General features: G+C 46.4%; 1 protein-coding gene and 1 long non-coding RNA gene across 9 annotated transcripts in view; one reads left to right on the top strand and one right to left on the bottom strand.

Annotated features, from left to right (window-relative positions):
- The window catches only part of GPAT2 (glycerol-3-phosphate acyltransferase 2, mitochondrial), an 87021-nt gene that overhangs the window by 8045 nt on the left and 62127 nt on the right, over positions 1 to 16849 (top strand). For 2 of the 8 annotated variants that reach the window (XM_083453850.1, XM_083453856.1), the window contains exon 3: positions 11049 to 11103. Coding sequence is in view for 2 of the 8 variants with exons in the window: in XM_083453854.1 (XP_083309980.1) it covers positions 15852 to 15878 (27 nt within the window). In the remaining 6 variants the exon portion in view is untranslated. Of the gene's footprint in view, positions 1 to 282; positions 382 to 9665; positions 10144 to 11048; positions 11104 to 15010; positions 15879 to 16849 lie in introns of those variants that run through there. The other 6 variants (XM_083453852.1, XM_083453857.1, XM_083453860.1 and 3 more) reach the window with 6 other exon arrangements.
- Positions 3058 to 16679, bottom strand: LOC310684028. The gene is made up of 3 exons (XR_014514666.1): positions 16128 to 16679; positions 8513 to 8587; positions 3058 to 3086 (listed from the first exon to the last, which is right to left on the bottom strand). It is a non-coding gene; the product is annotated as an uncharacterized lncRNA (long non-coding RNA).

The following is a 16849-nucleotide window of genomic DNA, read 5'->3' as shown; positions in this document are numbered from 1 at the left end:
ACTTGACTTCCCCCAAAGAATCCTGGGAGATGTAGTTTTTAAGGGTCCAGAGAATAACTCGGAAATCACTTTTTTCCTCCCAGAGCTAAAACTCCCAGAGTTCCATGGTAAGAGGGATTATTAAGACACTCTGGGAGGGGAACCGGGGTCCCCTAACAACTCACAACTCCCTTAACAAACTACAGCTCTCAGAATTCTTTGGGGACAGCCTTGACTTTTTGAAGTGGCATCCTAGCGCTTTAGATGTAAGGTGCACCCCGTGGCTGAGTCTTGGGTGTGACTGGGGAGCTGCTCTGTAAAGTTTTGCAGTGTAGCTTTGAGACCTAGGAGCTTCCTCCCTCTTTACCTTGATACAGCTTTCAAAGATCTGGTATGCAAAAGGTATGCAAAGGATATGTGTGGAGGGGGGCTTCCTCCCTGTCCCTAGTGGGGCCTGAACTCCCATCTCATGCTTCTTGGCTCCCTGTGCACTGAGCCCCCGCTAGGCTGCTGTTGTGTGTCTGTGGCTGCCTGCCATGTTGTGTGTCCTTCTGACATCTCTACTTGGCAAGAGAGCATTTTCCTTCCTGGCTGGGTCTTGAACCCTTGCCCTGGAGTGGCAGTATATGTGTTCTCTGCAGTCCCAGGAGTTGTGTAGGTGCTGTGCTGTGTGCTTTCTCATTTCTCCCCCTATGTGTTGTGCTCCTAAAACTGTGGTTTGTGAGGCTCCTAATGGGAGTCCAAACCCTTGCCTGTGAGGGTGCTTGGAGACTGACAGTACTAGGTCATTGGTTGTGGTGATGGGGTGTGTGCATGTTCTGATGTCATCTTGGGTGCTATATACATGGTCATGAAATCATGGAATTGTAGAGTTGGTGGGGTCCCAAGAATCATCTAATCCAACCCTCCCCACCCCGGAAGGCAAGAATGGAGATGCAAAGGGTAGGCTAGGGTTGTGTTTGTATCATTGTCTCTTTAGAAATCTGGTTTGCTTTTCTTTTATTAAGACAATTAAGACAATGAACTGTATTTTTATTTTGCAGTACATCCAGATCTATAATTATTCTTATTAATTTTGGTAGCAAAGAGAGTTTGATTTGTGATGTTGTCATGTATCTATGACAAGCAGTGTGAAGTTGTGAGTTCTTCACTGTAATCATGATTATTTTTTTATTCATGCCTTGTTGGACTTAAATCATGTTAATTATACTTTTCCTTATTTGTTATATAAAATGAAAGACTCCCCCCCCCCCCGCACATTCTTTCTTTCAAAGAAATGCAGGCACAATTTGCTGTTTCTTAAGAATTACAAGTGAAAATAAAAGGAAAGCCTGCTGAGGTAGATCTTAAATGTTCCACACCAGAAAAAAAACATAACTATTCATTGTTTGTCTTTCAACAGGTTTCTGGTCAGCTCTGCTAGCTTGTTTTATTTTTTGAAAATCTGATGTACAATCATTCACGTGTAGATTTGCGATGGGCCCTGCACATGGCAATAAGTACCTGTCTGGCTCCTTCCCCTGAGCCACTATAGTTCCTCCCCCCCCCCCCCCACAGCCAGTATTTTGCAATCAGCTCTGGGGGCCTAGTAAGACAAAACAAGCAGGCCCCACAACCCCCATGTCTGCCCATCTCAGTGTCTCGTGCCTCCATAAATCCTCCCTCTAATAAATGGTGGCGATGATAACCAGGCAGCTGTTCTTGTTCCGCTATCAAAGCAACTGTGTGGGAAGCTTGCTTTGCAGTCGCCCGTGAGAGATAAGTGGAGGACCTCATTAGCCAGTCCATTTCCATTGGTCAGAGAATCTGGCAGCATTCAATTGCCTGCCGCTTCTTTAATTAAATAGGACACGTTTTTAGTTAATGTTTTCTAGGGGGGAAAGTTGATTTTATACATGAGCAAGCAAGCCTCACGTCCTCATACCCCCACCTGTCTTTAATATATTATATTAAATTGTGCAGTCATACCTCTGGTTGTGTTCTCTTCGTGTTGCAGATTTTTGGGTTGCGAATGCGGCAAACCCAGAAGTGTATACTTCGGGTTTCACCGCACAGAAGCGATCTGCGTGCTTCAGGCTTAGCGCATGCGCAGTAGCACCACTCTAGAGCCAGTGTGGTGTAGTGGTTAAGAGCGGTAGTCTCATAATCTGGGGAACCGGGTTCGTGTCTCCACTCCTCCACATGCAGCTGCTGGGTGACTTTGGGCCAGTCACACTTCTCTGAAGTCTCTCAGCCCCACTCACCTCACAGAGTGTTTGTTGTGGGGGAGGAAGGGAAAGGAGAATGTTAGCCGCTTTGAGACTCCTTAAAGGGAGTGAAAGGCGGGATAGCAAATCCAAACTCCTCCTCCTCCTCTATTTACAGACTTTTTGGGGTGTGAATGGCACGCCAAAATGGATCGGATTCGTAAGTAGAGGTACCACTGTACTAGGGACTGTGGCCCCTGCTTGCTTTGCTTGCCCCCTTGCCACCCCCACATTAAGTCCCTCCTCGCCCCATGACAACTACTAAGCATGCTTTTCACCTTCCTAAACCCATTGCTGAAGCCACTGCTCTCTTCTATTCCATGGTCCCACTTTGCCCCCCTATTTTCACCCCCAAGTCCATGCCTCCCTCCTCCTTTTTGTACCCCCTCTGCCATACACAGACCACCTCCATGCTTATCTCCTGCAATTTTCTTCTCCCACACATTGCAAATCCTAAGCGCCATTTTCAGCAACCAGTTATGAAGCCACCATCTCCTCCTGTTTTGCAGTCCCTTTTCATCTTCATCCTCAAGCCTCCTCCTCTGCTCATTTTCTCCCTCCTCCTCCTTTTCCACCCCTTTCCCACCACTGCCTTGCACACAGACCATCTCCCTTTCCACTCCTCCTCCTCCCTCCTATTCTGCACCCTGCTTTGTACACCCCCCATGATGATATATGTTACTGACCTTTAAGGTGAATATAATCATAAGAGGAAACCTGCCAGTTAGCTTGTTCAGTTAAAGTTAAGTTCAGTCGGTGGATGTCCCCACTATGGAAGGACGTGTGGATCCAGAATTGGCCTCCACAGTCACTTACGGACTCATTGTTAAAACCGTGTTTGTGGAAGACAATCTTACTCGGCTAGAAGTGATCGCCAAAGAAAGAAAGAAGAAAAAGAAGAAGAAGTATAGGGGTGTTTGCTCATTAATAAAATACCTGTTCTAAATTGTTACATTGAATTTGGAACTTGGTGTTGAAGACCACATGGTACCAGGAATGAAATACATTGTGTGAAGGAGGACCTCTCTTGTCCTTTTGAACCACACTTTCTCCTCTCTTCCCTTCTTGCTCCCATGCCATAGCCACTGTTGTGCAACCTGCCTTCTCTTTTGTTCCTCTGGCTTCATACAAGTCCTGTGTTGTGATGCAGCACTAAAATCTTCCAAAGGGGGCTGTGTGGTGACACTTTTACATTTTTATTATATGGAAAGATAGGGGAAAGGGAGGACAAAAAAAGAAGAAGAAAGAAAGAGAAGAAGGAAAGGTGGTAGTGGTAACAGCTGCTGTTATTCAAAGCCCTCTTGATGGTTAAATTCACTCAGTTGGCATCCCTATTTTATATAATTCAAAGGGCACTGGGAGTTTGCTCAGCTCCAAAACCCATCATCCAGAAGGCTCTGAATTAAAAACCTAAGATTTAGTAGGTTTTCCTTGCTTCCTCTAGAGTTGGTCCGGCCACTCTGTATTCTAGAGATGGGGAATCTGTGACCCTCTACAAGTTGTTGTGCTAAAATCCTCATTATCCCTGACCACAGCCTGACCCATACCTGCTGTATTCTTGTGGACCTCTCTATTCTCCAATTTGGGTCTGAAAATGTTTTTTTGGCAAACAAAGAAGCCCCTTCATGAATGGTCAAGGTCAGTAATGTTATCAAGTCAGTTTGCTGCTCCATCTAACTCCATCTGCTCCGTTGTGTGACTGGCAGGGGCTTCCTGCGATTTCTGACTGGGGTCTAGAGATGCCAGCCAGGGACTGACCCTGGGAACTTTTGAATGTTAAAAAGGACATAGTCTCACTTAGCTGCAGTCCTTCCCCTCAACCCATCTTGGCTCCTAGGATAAAAGGGAAATGAATAACTATTTGGACACTTGTTTCCTAACAAATGGCATGAGTGGTCCCCATTCCTTTCAGTTTTTCATTTGTTAGGAAATGAATGCACACAGTCCTGTTGTGCACATGTGTAGGCTTGTTTCAGATATTGAAATAAAGCACAATGGATCAGGGAGGGTTTTGCTGTCACTGTGCATTCGCTATAACCACTCTGGATATCTGAAAAGAGCTATAATCTGTGCAGCTTTCCTGACAACAGAAACCATTCATCAAATGCTAGTTGGGTTAAAGGGCAAGGGCTGAGTTGCCGGTAGGAGTTTCATGAAGAGCTGTTCCAAAGTACTGGCCGTGTTCAGCTCTCCCATTGATTGTGCGAGTTATTACTGGAATGAACCTGCAATCAATGCTTTCTGTTCTTCAGTTCTTCTGCATCCAGCTATATGGAGGGGGCTCCTTGATTTTTTTCCCCTGCTGCTGTTCTTCGAATCAAATAGAGGCTTGCCTGTGGTGGAAATCCATTGTAAGCAGAGGTTTTTCACCACATCCTCCCCACTCATAGACTCAGAGGGAAAAGGTGGTGCTGGAGGCAGTATACCTCTGCATACCAGTTGCTGGGAATCACAAACGGGGAGAGTGCTTTTGGGCTCAGGTCTGGCTTGTGGGCTTCCCAGAGGCGTCTGGTTGGCCACTTTGGGAACAGGATGCTGCACTAGATGGGATTTTATGGCTTGATCTAGCAGGGTTCTTCTTATGTTCTTCAGATACAGGGTAAATTGAGCTTTTCCTACCTGGTCTGGACAGCAGAAACAAAATGCACTATCTGTTCACTCCAAGGCTGTTGAAAAGCACCTGAGACTGAGGTAAGGACAACTATCCTGGGGGTAAGGGCATATGAAGAAGCTGAGCTGACTTCCCACTAGAACTCAACCAATGTTCTAAAAATATATATATTTAAACATTACTCCAGAAACATTTCTCAGTGGTGGTTCCCCCCCTCAATCACAAAAGAAAAGGCATCCTTGAAGAATTTTTTCCTAAATATTCTCCACCATTTTGTGTTGGCTGCTGCTGTCCCCCCCCCCCCCCCGCCCAGTGATGCCTAGGAACGATGCTATGTCTGGGGCACTGTGCAAGATGCGAAATGAGGACCCAGGTTACCAACTCAGCTGCACTTGCAGCCACAAACCCCCAACAACTAGTTCTGCATGCACCCCAATATTTCAACAGTGAGAAACTTCTGGGATGCCTTTGCCCATCCAGAGTTCGGATTCCTTGGAATAAAGATCTATGGAAGCTGTGGTGTCTTTAGGTTATATGGATTTATTTACACATATAGACAACCTGAGCGTGGAATGAAGGGGCTCACAGCATTAACACTCCAATAGTTCTTGTCAAAACTTTGGGTCCAGTACAAAGCAAGACATGTCCATCTCTCCAGCTTCCAGCATCACCCCAAACTCACAGACACACAGTCCTCCACGGTCTATTGTTCCTCGTCATAGGATGATGTGGCTTCTAGCCTGATGAGATGGGGAAGGGCCCACCCACCTGTCCCTATGGCAGCCTCTCAGGGACATGTAAAATGCAGCACTTAAGGTAATGGCCTTGGCTGGCCAGTTAACAAAGGAACTGGTTTCACTGGTTCAGCAGGTTTCCTCTTAAATATTTAGCCTCACATATACAGGACCTTAAGAACTCAAAGGGACCTATGGATATCAGCCAGACTAACCCCCCAAACCTGTAACGGTAGGAAAAAAGAAAGAAGGCATGCTCCTGCCACAGTTAAGACACCGTTGGAGAGTTTCTCCTTCGCCTGAAGAAATCTGGTGGTAGCTTCTCTCCCCCACCTCTATTTCTTCATCCACAAACAGGATAAGAGAACTTTGAGAAAATTTGCACACAGCTCTAGTTCCTGCAGAAGGGAATTCCTGCAACTCTTCACATTAATCCACCAGCTCCTCTGCATGTGGGGTGTTTTGCCCCAAAGTTGTGCATTCTTCCGTCTTTCTGCCATGGAGTTCTTTCCTTGGGAAAATCAGATGAGGTTTGGGAATGGACATAAAAAATAGCTGGAAGCTGGTGAGGGGTCTTAAAGGGGTGGCGAACAGAGATAGTGACTAGTGTTGATATTTCCCAGAGCGGTGTGTGTATTTCTAAACTTGCAGACGACCCTGTGCCTCAGTGCTTGTCCTTGGCCACCATCTGTGTGTTGGGCAGGGAAACTGGAATCCCATTAGCCACTTTGAGTGGGGACCAGGAGGGTATTTATTTCTTTGGGTACCTCATCCTCCTGCTGTCAGCAATGCTTTTTTTAATCCCGCCCACCCCACAAGCAAGTCGTAGTTGCTGAAGTCCACCTCGGACATGTTTTGGGTTTGAACAACAGCTCAGCAATTGGCAGGCCGCTTCAGCCTCTAGTGAGTCAGTCTGTTACCCCCATAACACTATACTCGAGACAGCAGCATCATGTTGCAGTGATATTGGCTGGGAAATGAAGGCTGCTGTCTGTCCTGTGACTTTCTTCCACACAAATGTGCTTGGAACTGAGCTGCAAATGGGGGAATGTGAAAATCAGACTGAGCCATGCAGGCGTTCCATGTGGATATCAGGACGGCTGCAAGCCAAGAGTGTAGAAATTAATGGCCCGCATCAATCTCAGCAGAGACGAGCGCTGTACTCAGGAAGTTACTGCACCCTTGAGAGACCACATCGGATGATCGGAATGCTTGAGAATAAGGACAAAGGGGAACCTCTTGGCTTGAGTGCAAGGCAAGAGGCCCAGGGGGCAGTACAATGGCAAATGTGTCCATTACAAGGGCCTTTTTGAAGGGAGGGAACTGATGGAGAAGGGACTCAAGAATCGTGTGTCTGGGCAAGCAGCTTCCTTGGCCTGAGGAAACGTTAGAGGAAGGAGGGAAATGGCCCATCTGCAGCATTATACCACTTGCAACAGTCATAGCTTTCTCTCAAAGAATCCTGGGAACTGTAGTTTGTAGCCTGCCTGCCCATGAAGCGGGCTGAGGCCGCAACCTTGCGTGGCACAACCCTGATGCAGTGCCCCATGGCAGCCGCCCCCTCCCCACTGCCAGAAGAGAAGCAGTGCTGGCTTCTGGCAAGATCTGGTGAGATCTCATATGCACACCCTCCAACATTTCCTCAATGAAAATAGGGATGTCCCATTCCATAACAATAATTTATGCCCCACACATTTTACTGGGTTGCCCAACCACTCTGGGCAGCTTCCAAGATATATAAAAACATAATAAAGTTTTTCGGTTTCCCTCGCATCCCTCCCACTTTCCTTCTCCCTTTATGTTCTTTTCCGGGCATGTCCTTTCTCCCATCCCTTTGGCAAGAATGCCGTCTTGCCCAAGTGGCCTCTGAGGTGGGACTGGGGTGGCCGGTGTCCTCCCTCCCTCATGACCCGCCACTTGGTGGGTGGCGATTTCACTTAATGTATGTGTGGGGTTTTGTGTCAGTGTCGTTTGTGCAGGTTCTCTTTGCTATTCGCTTGTGTTCCTTTGGTGGTGGGAGAAGTTGGGGTTGGTCGTCTACTCTAGTGTGTGGTTGCTTGTTTGTGGTTGGCTGTGGTGAACCTTGTCTTCATGTGTGAGTGGCGTGGGTGTTTTTGACTCAGGATTGCCATATTGATTTGTACTGTCTACATTTGAAAGTAGTAACGAATAACATTGTTGATCTGACGTTATTCACCACTACTTTGGTGAGTAACAAAGGAATTTTGAAGTAGTAATGAATGCTACTCATTTACTACTTTGAAATGAATAACATTCATTACTACTTTAAAATTACTTAAAATTTAAAATTACAGCACGGGTGGTGCTGTGGTCTAAACCACAGAGCCTAGGGCTTGCTGATCAGAAGGTCGGCGGTTCGAATCCCCATGACGGGGTGAGCTCCCATTGCTCGGTCCCTGCTCCTGCCAACCTAGCAGTTTGAAAGCACGTCAAAGTGCAAGTAGATAAATAGGTACCGCTCCAGCGAGAAGGTAAATGGCGTTCCGTGCGCTGCTCTGGTTCGCCAGAAGCGGCTTAGTCATGCTGGCCACATGACCCGGAAGCTGTACTCCGGCTCCCTCGGCCAGTAAAGTGAGATGAGTGCCGCAACCCCAGAGGGTCCCTTTACCTTTTACCTGGACCACACATCAGAAAAAGCCTAATTGACACATATTGCCTCAAATGTTTGAATTCAAAGCTTAGTTGTAGATTCTTAACTGGGAATTCATAATTCAGTTATGGACTCTATTTCAAAATATTTAAAGAAACGAAGCAGAGGATGTGCCTAGTTCCATTAAAAGCAGAGCTGGTACACAGGATGTGGCTTGCAGGCAAGCTTGCGCAAGTTGTCTTAGGCATGCTCATTATTGCACCCTCTAATAATGTTTAAAATAGCAATTGGCATTATGTTACCAAAAAAGCCTCCTTCAAGTTAAAAGTACCTGAAACTGGAAGGTTTGTATTTCAAGTGTAATGTCCCAATGCCTCATAAGAATTGTGGTTCGTGTGTGTGATACCTAAATAATAATAAAAAACATAATAAAGTAAAAACATAATAAAACATTAAACATTTTTTTAAGAAAACTTCCCTATGCAGGATTGCCTTCAGATGACTTGGGGGTCGGATAACTTCATACCCTCCAACATTTCTCTAATGAAAATAGGGACATCCTAAGGAAAAGGGGGACATTCCGGGATCAAATCAGGAACCCTGGAAAATAAGGACACTCGGAGGGTCTGCATATATATGATCTGCAAGAGCTTGTAAGAACTTGGGAAGATCCTACTGGAATCCATTGTTGCTTTGTGCGCATCACTGCAACAACCACACAAGGCCAGCGGTGGGCATTTGGGTGATGGGCTGGCACCTTCCTGTTTTGCCTCGGGCAGTGAAATGGAACATGCTGCCCCTGGTTGAGGCTGCTGCTAAGAGAGTTGTTGGAAGACCTCTTCCAGAGTTTCCCCTCAACCCACCAATTATTACAAGCAGAGGCTTAAGCAAAAGGGTCTTTATATTCCTCCTCTTCAGTGTGAATAGCAACTGGGATTTGAACACAGTTTAAACTCCCCTTACTCCCCTTTGCATGGGTGCAGAAGGGGAGATTTGTCGTCTGAGGCTGTACTGATTACTTGGAGAACAGGGTGTCAAAAGAAGTCTTTCTTTGTGTCTTGGGTTGGGGATAAAGGCTGAGATCAGCAATAGGCGTGCAAATGTGTGTGTGTGTTCCTGAGACTGTTCTGGGGGTTGAGATGGGCCCCAGAGTGCCCACTTACCTACTTCTACTCCAGACCATTGCAGTTTCTCCTGCATTTCAAACCTACAGAAGTATATAATTTCCCCTTCACACACATTTCCCCACCATTTCACTGCATCCGAGAATGAAGAAATCTTCTCCTGTCAGTTATTCAGAGGATTTGATGCCAGCACCAATCCAGAACTGCTGTTTGCTGTGCAGGCAACTGCATCAGCACTTTCAACATCCTGTTTTCAAACATCCTTTGACTTGGCCATAATAGATTTGTTCCTTAGAAATTGGCATGGAAAATGCTGCCTGTGTCTTTATAAGGCCTTGTTGCAGAAAGGGGAGGTGGGTTAGCTGTTGCATTTCAGGACACGTTTGTGACAGTTTCAAGATTGGTTGCTCTGTCAGTAATTTCCAAATATTCCTGATTTGTGCTGGTTTTGCTGTTTTTCGATTAAAAGAACTGCACTCGCCCACTTTTTTAAAACTTTGTGGACCAAACCGATTGATAAAATGTTGTTGAAGATCTTTAAAAGGGTCACTGCACAAACTTGTTGTTTATTCCAAGAGTTCTAACAACTGCTTTTATCCTTAAAATGCTTGCTTGCAGGGCCAGCGAGCCAATCTGGTACAGAGCTTGATCTAGCATTTGCTAAAGTCAATAACTTTTCTGTTGACTTCAAAAGGAAATGGAACTGTGATGCTAGCACCCTGATCCGAAATGCCTTTGCTTGAAAGCAGGAGCTATCGATTGCCCTGGAATTAGCTCCCAAGCAAATGTGCTTAGTAGAACAACCTAGTGTCACTTATAAATCCCATTGAATTCAACAGTAAGTATCTATATTGTAATGTGCTGCAGAACTTTGAGGTGGTGGTCGTGGGGCTTCTGGTGGCAATTGCCTAAGCTGCCCTTTATAGCACAGACAGCTAGCAGAGGCAGAAGGGTCTATGCCTCCCACTGGATAAACTGCTGTGATCTGTAGTAAAGCCCTCCTGATGCTGCTGGACTACAACCCGCATCACCCCTGACCATTGGCTGTGTTGGCTTGGAGATGTTGGGAGTTGGAGTCTGGAAGGCACTATGTTGGCTTTATAGGCATGGACCTTTGCAGCTAGAAATGCCCCAATACAGCTTTGTCTGTTGCAACCTATCCTGTCCCCTTGGGTGAGCCTGTGGGCTGAATATCTAGGAATTCATCAGCATGCAATACATTAACCAGCGTTTCTCCAATTTGGGTCCCCAGCTGTTGTTAGACTACAACTCCCATCATCCCTAGCTAGCAGGACTAGTGGTCAGGAATGACGGGAGTTGTAGTCCAACAGCAGGTGGAGACCCCAGTTTGAGAAACATGGCCAGAGGTGGATGTCCTAAACCATGGCTGGGGAACTCCTAGTCCCGTTGGGCTCCCAATTCCAGTCATCCCTGACTACTGGCCAGGCTGGGGCTGATGGAGCCCTGCTGTGTCTGGAGGGCCATGGGTCCCTTGCCCCTGTTCTAAACAATGCTTTTTATATCTTGCGGAATAAAGAATAATATGATACTGTACTTTATATTACTTGAGCTGGGTGTCAAGAAGACCTCCCAGGCCTATGGTTTTACAGGTGTTAAGATTAGAGCCTGCAGAAGAGAAGCATCAAAAAGAAAATGGTCAAACCAGTTTCTTTTGTTAATACCCTGGCATATTTCCTTTGGTTTTTATTTACTGCATTTCTACCCCTCCTTTTCTCCATATAGCTCAATGATGGAACCTGCATTTTCAAAACTCCCCCGCTGTCTGCAATTCTAAAAGGTAAACAGAAAATTGAACATCTCATTATGGTTGACTCTTGATATTTCAGAAATCCTTACTGAAAGTGAAACTTATCAAAACTCTAGAAGTGAACGTGCTGCCTTGTAGTTCTTTAGAAATATTATTAAATTGGCTTAATATAATTTCCTTGGGGCAGAGAATTAATTTAAGCTTTAGGACAAGTGTGGCTGATGATTTAAGTGGGACCTCTAAAGGCTGAAGCATTGGAAATAATAATTACTAGCAGCCTCAATTAATATTTGCAAGAGACTTAGCAGATACCTGAAATGAAATTGATTGTGAACAAAGTTGATAGTGAAAGTAAGATATGGTATTAGATGCATATGTTAATTTGTGGGTTTGCAAGCAGTCTCTGTGAGTTGTTCTCTGGCATTTAAGACAGTTTTTCCCAGGCTACTGTGGATTGGTGGTCTCCAGGGAAAGGGTAATCAGCAGTAATTAAAAAGGCAAGGGAAAAGAGGATGAAATAAAGAAGCAAAAGGATAGTGGGAAGAAACAAAGTAAGCCAAACAGGACCTTAAAAATCAGAAAAAGAAATGACTCTTCTCCCATTCAAGATGAGCCAGTGGGAAGTGTCTTATGAAAAGCAGGGACATAGGAAGCAGGGACAAAGTCAAACATGGGTCGACTTAACTCAGTCTTGTATACACTGACTGGCAGCAGCCCTACCTGGAGTTACTGGGAATGGAACCTGGGACCGTCTGCCTACAAAGCGGGTGTTTTGCCACTGAGCCATGGTCTCTCCCCTCTGTATCTACCATGTTAGGTTGGTTGGTGCATCACTATTCAGTTGGTAGGTAAAATACCTGATCTTTCATGGTTCATCCTCGTGGGAGGGGAGAGACTCGCTCCAGATGCCAAAGGAGGACAGGAGGGGCTCCTTACTCCTTATTAAATAGCTACATTGTGGAGGTGATCAGAGGAAGGTTTGCTTTCCACATTCCTATGTGGCAAGAAGCACATGCTGAAATTTCTTCTTCTGTTTGTTAAAAGATGCAGGACCTCTGCTATCCTCCCTTGCACTTGATTTGGCCATCTTAAAATGAGGAAGGTGGGGAAAGGAAAAGGATAAAAATGCACACACAAAGAAAATATTGATGGCATCATCTGCAACAGCACCCATTGTGTTCCACATAGGACAAACAGGCCCATCTCTAAGAACTGAACAAGTGGGCATCAGAAGGGGCAATATAGATTTGTTAAAATGGGGAGAACATTTCAGCCTCTCACAATGCTCTGTACCTGACTTTTAAGATGGCCAAACTAAAACACAGAAACTACTGAATTACATTTTGAATTACACTTGCGGATTGAATCTGCCACTATAGATATACTTAAATCACATTGTATGTGGTATTGGTGTTCCAATGCTAGAATGCCTGTGTTATTTACATACAGGGGTGCCATCATAATTTTATAGGGCTCTTTCTCTCTCTGTGAGCTCATGTGCCTTTATACTGGTGAATGCTAAAATACACTGATGATGCTAAATAGATGTTAGGAACATAGGAAACCGCTTCATGAGCCAGACCATTGGTTCACCTAGCTCTGCATTGGCAGAAGGTCCCAGGGTTTCAGGCAGGGATCTTTCACAGCTCTACCAAGAGATGTCAGGATTGAACCTAGGACCTTCTGAGTGCAAAGCAATGGCCTTTGGCCTTAAATGGGCTGTGCTGTCCATAAAAGCCATCACTATGCTGAGAATCTCTCACCTGGTACAGTCTCAGTTCAAATAAGGCAAGTGTGCATCAGGGTAATTCTGTCAATAGTGTCAGACTTTAACAAAAACACACACATTCCAGCCAGGAAGTCACTGGACGGCCTCAGGCAAGACAGCCTTTAAGTTCCCTATTTGTAATGTTCAAATTACGGTGACCTCATAGGCTTATTGTTGCCATGAATGAAATAGAGATTGCCTAGTGCTTTGTTCTAGATACATTAAAAAACTACTATCAGTGGCGTAGCGTGGGTTGTCAGCACCCGGGGCAAGGCAAGTAATTTGCGCCCCCTAACCCGTGGATTTGCGCCCCCTAACGCGTGGATTTGCGCCCCGTAACCCTAACCCCCAGATGTTGCGCCCGGTGCGGCCGGCCCCCCCTGCACCCCCCACGCTACGCCACTGACTATTATGCACACAGTCTTGCAAAATCTTTCATGCATATTCATAAGCATAATCATTTCAAAAGCTTCCAGCCAGAAGATTAAATAACTGGCTTCTGGCAAAAGTTAACTAAAGTTAACTTTTTGCCAGAGGCCAGTTATTTCATCTTATGACTGTGGTGTGGTGTAAAAAACTTTAGTTCATCCCACCTTATTAACAGTGCATGAACATTATTCATAACTTTGATTTTGTATTTTTTTAAAGATGCTCAGGCGATTGGTGAAAATATGTCCCATTATAAATGTAAAGAAAACACCTTAAGAGACTACAGTACTCTTAAGCCCTGTGCAGAGGGGTAATGAGTGCAGAAATGAAGAGGAGGGAGGGGGGAGTCTTGGGGGCTCCCACCAGTGGCCGGTAGGAAGGCAGGGAGCCCAACATTAGGTGGCACCGGAGAGCCAGTGGCAGGCAGAGCCAACTCAGTCTGGTTTTGTCCCCACCCTCTGTTTAAAATATAATAATTTTAATAAAGATGTTCTTGGGTTACAAAAGCACATGCATTGTCTCTATTTTCAGGTTGAAGAGCCTTTTCTACAGATCAGCTACATTCAATGTGAGACATTAATGTTGTACAGTGTAAGGTTGCAGGAGAAAAGGGGGGGGGGAGAGAAGGGGTGGTAAATTTATATTATTTTACTTAGTGTGTGAGGTTTTTGTGTCCATGTTACGGGGAGGTTTTCTTTCTATTCACTTATTATTTTTCCTTGGCAGTGAGAGAACTTGGGAGGGGGCAGACTGCAGTGAGATTTGTTTGAGTGTATGGGCGGGGGGAGGGACGCGGGTGGCACTGTGGGTTAAACCAGAGCCTAGGACTTGCCGATCAGAAGATTAGCGGTTCCAATCTCCGTGATGGGGTGAGCTCCCATTGCTTGGTCCCTGCTCCTGCCAACCTAGCAGTTCGAAAGCATGTCAAAGTGCAAGTAGATAAATAGGTATCGCTCCAGCGGGAAGGTAAACGGCGTTTCCGTGCGCTGCTCTGGTTCGCCAGAAGCGGCTTAGTCATGCTGGCCACATGACCCGGAAGCTGTATGCCGGCTCCCTCGGCCAGTAAAGCGAGATGAGCACCGCAACCCCAGAGTCGTCCGTGACTGGACCTAATGGTCAGGGGTCCCTTTACCTTTAGCCATGATGGAAACCATGGGAGGGGAGGAGGCTCTTGTGCTCAAATACTTCTTGTGGGTTTCCCCCAGGCATCCAGTTGCCCACTGTGGGGAAAGGGTGCAGGACTGGACAGGACACTGGCCTTGCATATCTTTGGCCCATCTACCTGCGCCCAGGCCGCCTAATTGCAACTCCCACCCTGTGCTACATCTTCCCTCTGGACCTTTGGAACATGTTGGAAATTGGGTGTGGGGTCAGCAGGAGATCGCCCACCCCCCTCCATTATCACCCTACTACATGATCAACCCTTGAGAGCTGCAACACCCACATGGGCGTAGCCTGGGGGGGGGCAGGGGAAGCACGTCGGTTCTGCCCCCTCTAACAAAAGTCCTGACCCCCCCATCAAAAGTCCTGGCCGTGCCCATCCAGCCACTGTCAGAGGTGGGCAATCTCATTCTATAGAATGGCGAGGTGCAGGAACCCACCTGAGAGGCACGGGAACTGAGTTCCTGTGAGTTCCCCCAGAAAAGCCCCTCTTATCAGTGTTGGCTCCGAGGTCAGACCCACCGAGTCCTGTGGGGCTTATTCCAAAGGAAGGATGTGCAGCCTGCAGAAATCTAGTCCCCCGGAAGCGTGCACTGGAACACGACCTGATCGTGTGCACGCTTACTCGGAAGGAAGCCAAAGCCCCATTCGAGCATTTCACCCACTGAACGCAGTCGATTAGTGGCTCTTCCAGCGCCGTGGGGCTAAGCGAGCGAAAGGCGGCAACCTAATCCTGCGCGCGTTTTTCATCAGCAGTAACGTCTACTCAGCTGGGTGAGATTTACTCCTAAGTAGGCGAGCACAGGCGTCCAGCCCAATTCTGCGCACGCTTACTTGGAAGTAAAGCAGGCCTTCCACCTCCAAGGTAGCGGATCAGTCCCCGATCTCCTTCCTATCCTAGCCTATCCGGAAGCCGAGACCTGCGCTGGGCGTGCGCCGTGGGGCTGCCTCCGACCCATCGGGGCGGCTGAGAATCCTCCCGGGGCGCTTCTGAGAGAGTCGGGCGGGGGGTCTCTTGTCTTCCTTCGGGCGCAAAGTGTGGCCGGGCGTCCCGCGGGCTGAACCGCACCCGCGTTTTGCAAGCGCGCGGAGACCTCCCGGCAGAAAGCGAACGGTAATTCTTGCGCGTGGCGTAATTGGCCCCTTGACTTCGCAGGTGCGCGAAAGCTGCCTCCGCCTTGGAGGTCAACGCGGGAGCCGGGAGGTTTTTGAATTGGTAGTTGATGTTTGGAGAGTTTGCCCAAAAAGTTCAAAAACAACAAAGCTCAACTCAGCTTTTGTGTCCGGATTATCAGGTGCCAGCCCCCCCCCCCGGAGAGTTACACGGACCCCCAATTGCGAAGCACTTGACTAGCTGGCGAAGGTGGAGGAAAGGAACTTTTGTTAGTGCCTCCAGAGACTCCCTTAGTCTTAAAACGGAATGTGGGAGGAGGCAGCAGATATTGAGGTGAGGCTCCTTTTAGGTTCTGTGCAGGCCTGCTGGGAATAAGAAACACAACGATGGCTGATTCCTCATCTTTGGAAATAATAATAATAAAAACACCTGGCTGTTACTCTAGTCTGTCTCCATCCCTGGGCAAAACTCAGAGCCCTTGAAAAGTAAAGGGAAACAAGGCAGTCTTAGCATTAACAATGGCTGAAAATAATTTTAGGTGCTATACTAGGTATATAAAAAAGCCAAACTGGGTAACTTTACCTGGCAGCTGGAGGGAATGTTGCTTGAGAGAGAGAGAGAGGAAGAGGAAGAAGTCCCATCTTCAGGTGGCAAAAGATCCTTTTCCTCCAGTTTAGACTCTTGCTGTTGAGTGGCTAAATTCATTATTTTCCAAAACATACAAAAAGTATAAACATCTGAAGATGAGATGTTGGAATGTTTGCGGCTTTCTCTCACATCCCATTTTAAGACTGTCTAGATGCAGACTCCAGATGTTGCCATATGCCAAAATTTTATTTTGCACCTGCTGCTTTGTTTACCAGCTGGCCTGATGAAGAATTCTGGAGAACGTAAACACAGTTTTGTGATATTTTTGTTTTCCGAATGAAGATATTGTTCTAATTTAGTTTTTGGGGTCCCCCCCCCCTTGGGGCTAACATGGCTGCTTTTTTACTTTTGATGTGACGAAAGTAAGGACAAGCTTATTAATAAGCACAATCCTTTGCTATTTAAATTGATGGGCCTTAAAATGTGCTTACCTTTGTCTGGTTCACTGTTTTCTGGTTTGAGGCCTGGAAGGGGTTGGTTGCAGATGATACCAAATATTTTTCCATATTGCCATAAAAACCCATTGGTTTATATGGTTGGTCCCCTTGACATTCTTGATTTTAATGGGTAGACAAAACCTCTTTTGAGCAGGGACAGACTGCTCTCTATTCAAAGGAAGAGGCCTCTGAAAGGTTGTTAAAATGCATCAGGTAGGA

Source organism: Podarcis tiliguerta, assembly GCF_965153285.1.
Source record: "Podarcis tiliguerta genome assembly, chromosome: 8".
Classification (NCBI taxonomy): Eukaryota; Metazoa; Chordata; class Lepidosauria; order Squamata; family Lacertidae; genus Podarcis; species Podarcis tiliguerta.
This window is presented reverse-complemented; position numbering and strand designations above follow the sequence as displayed.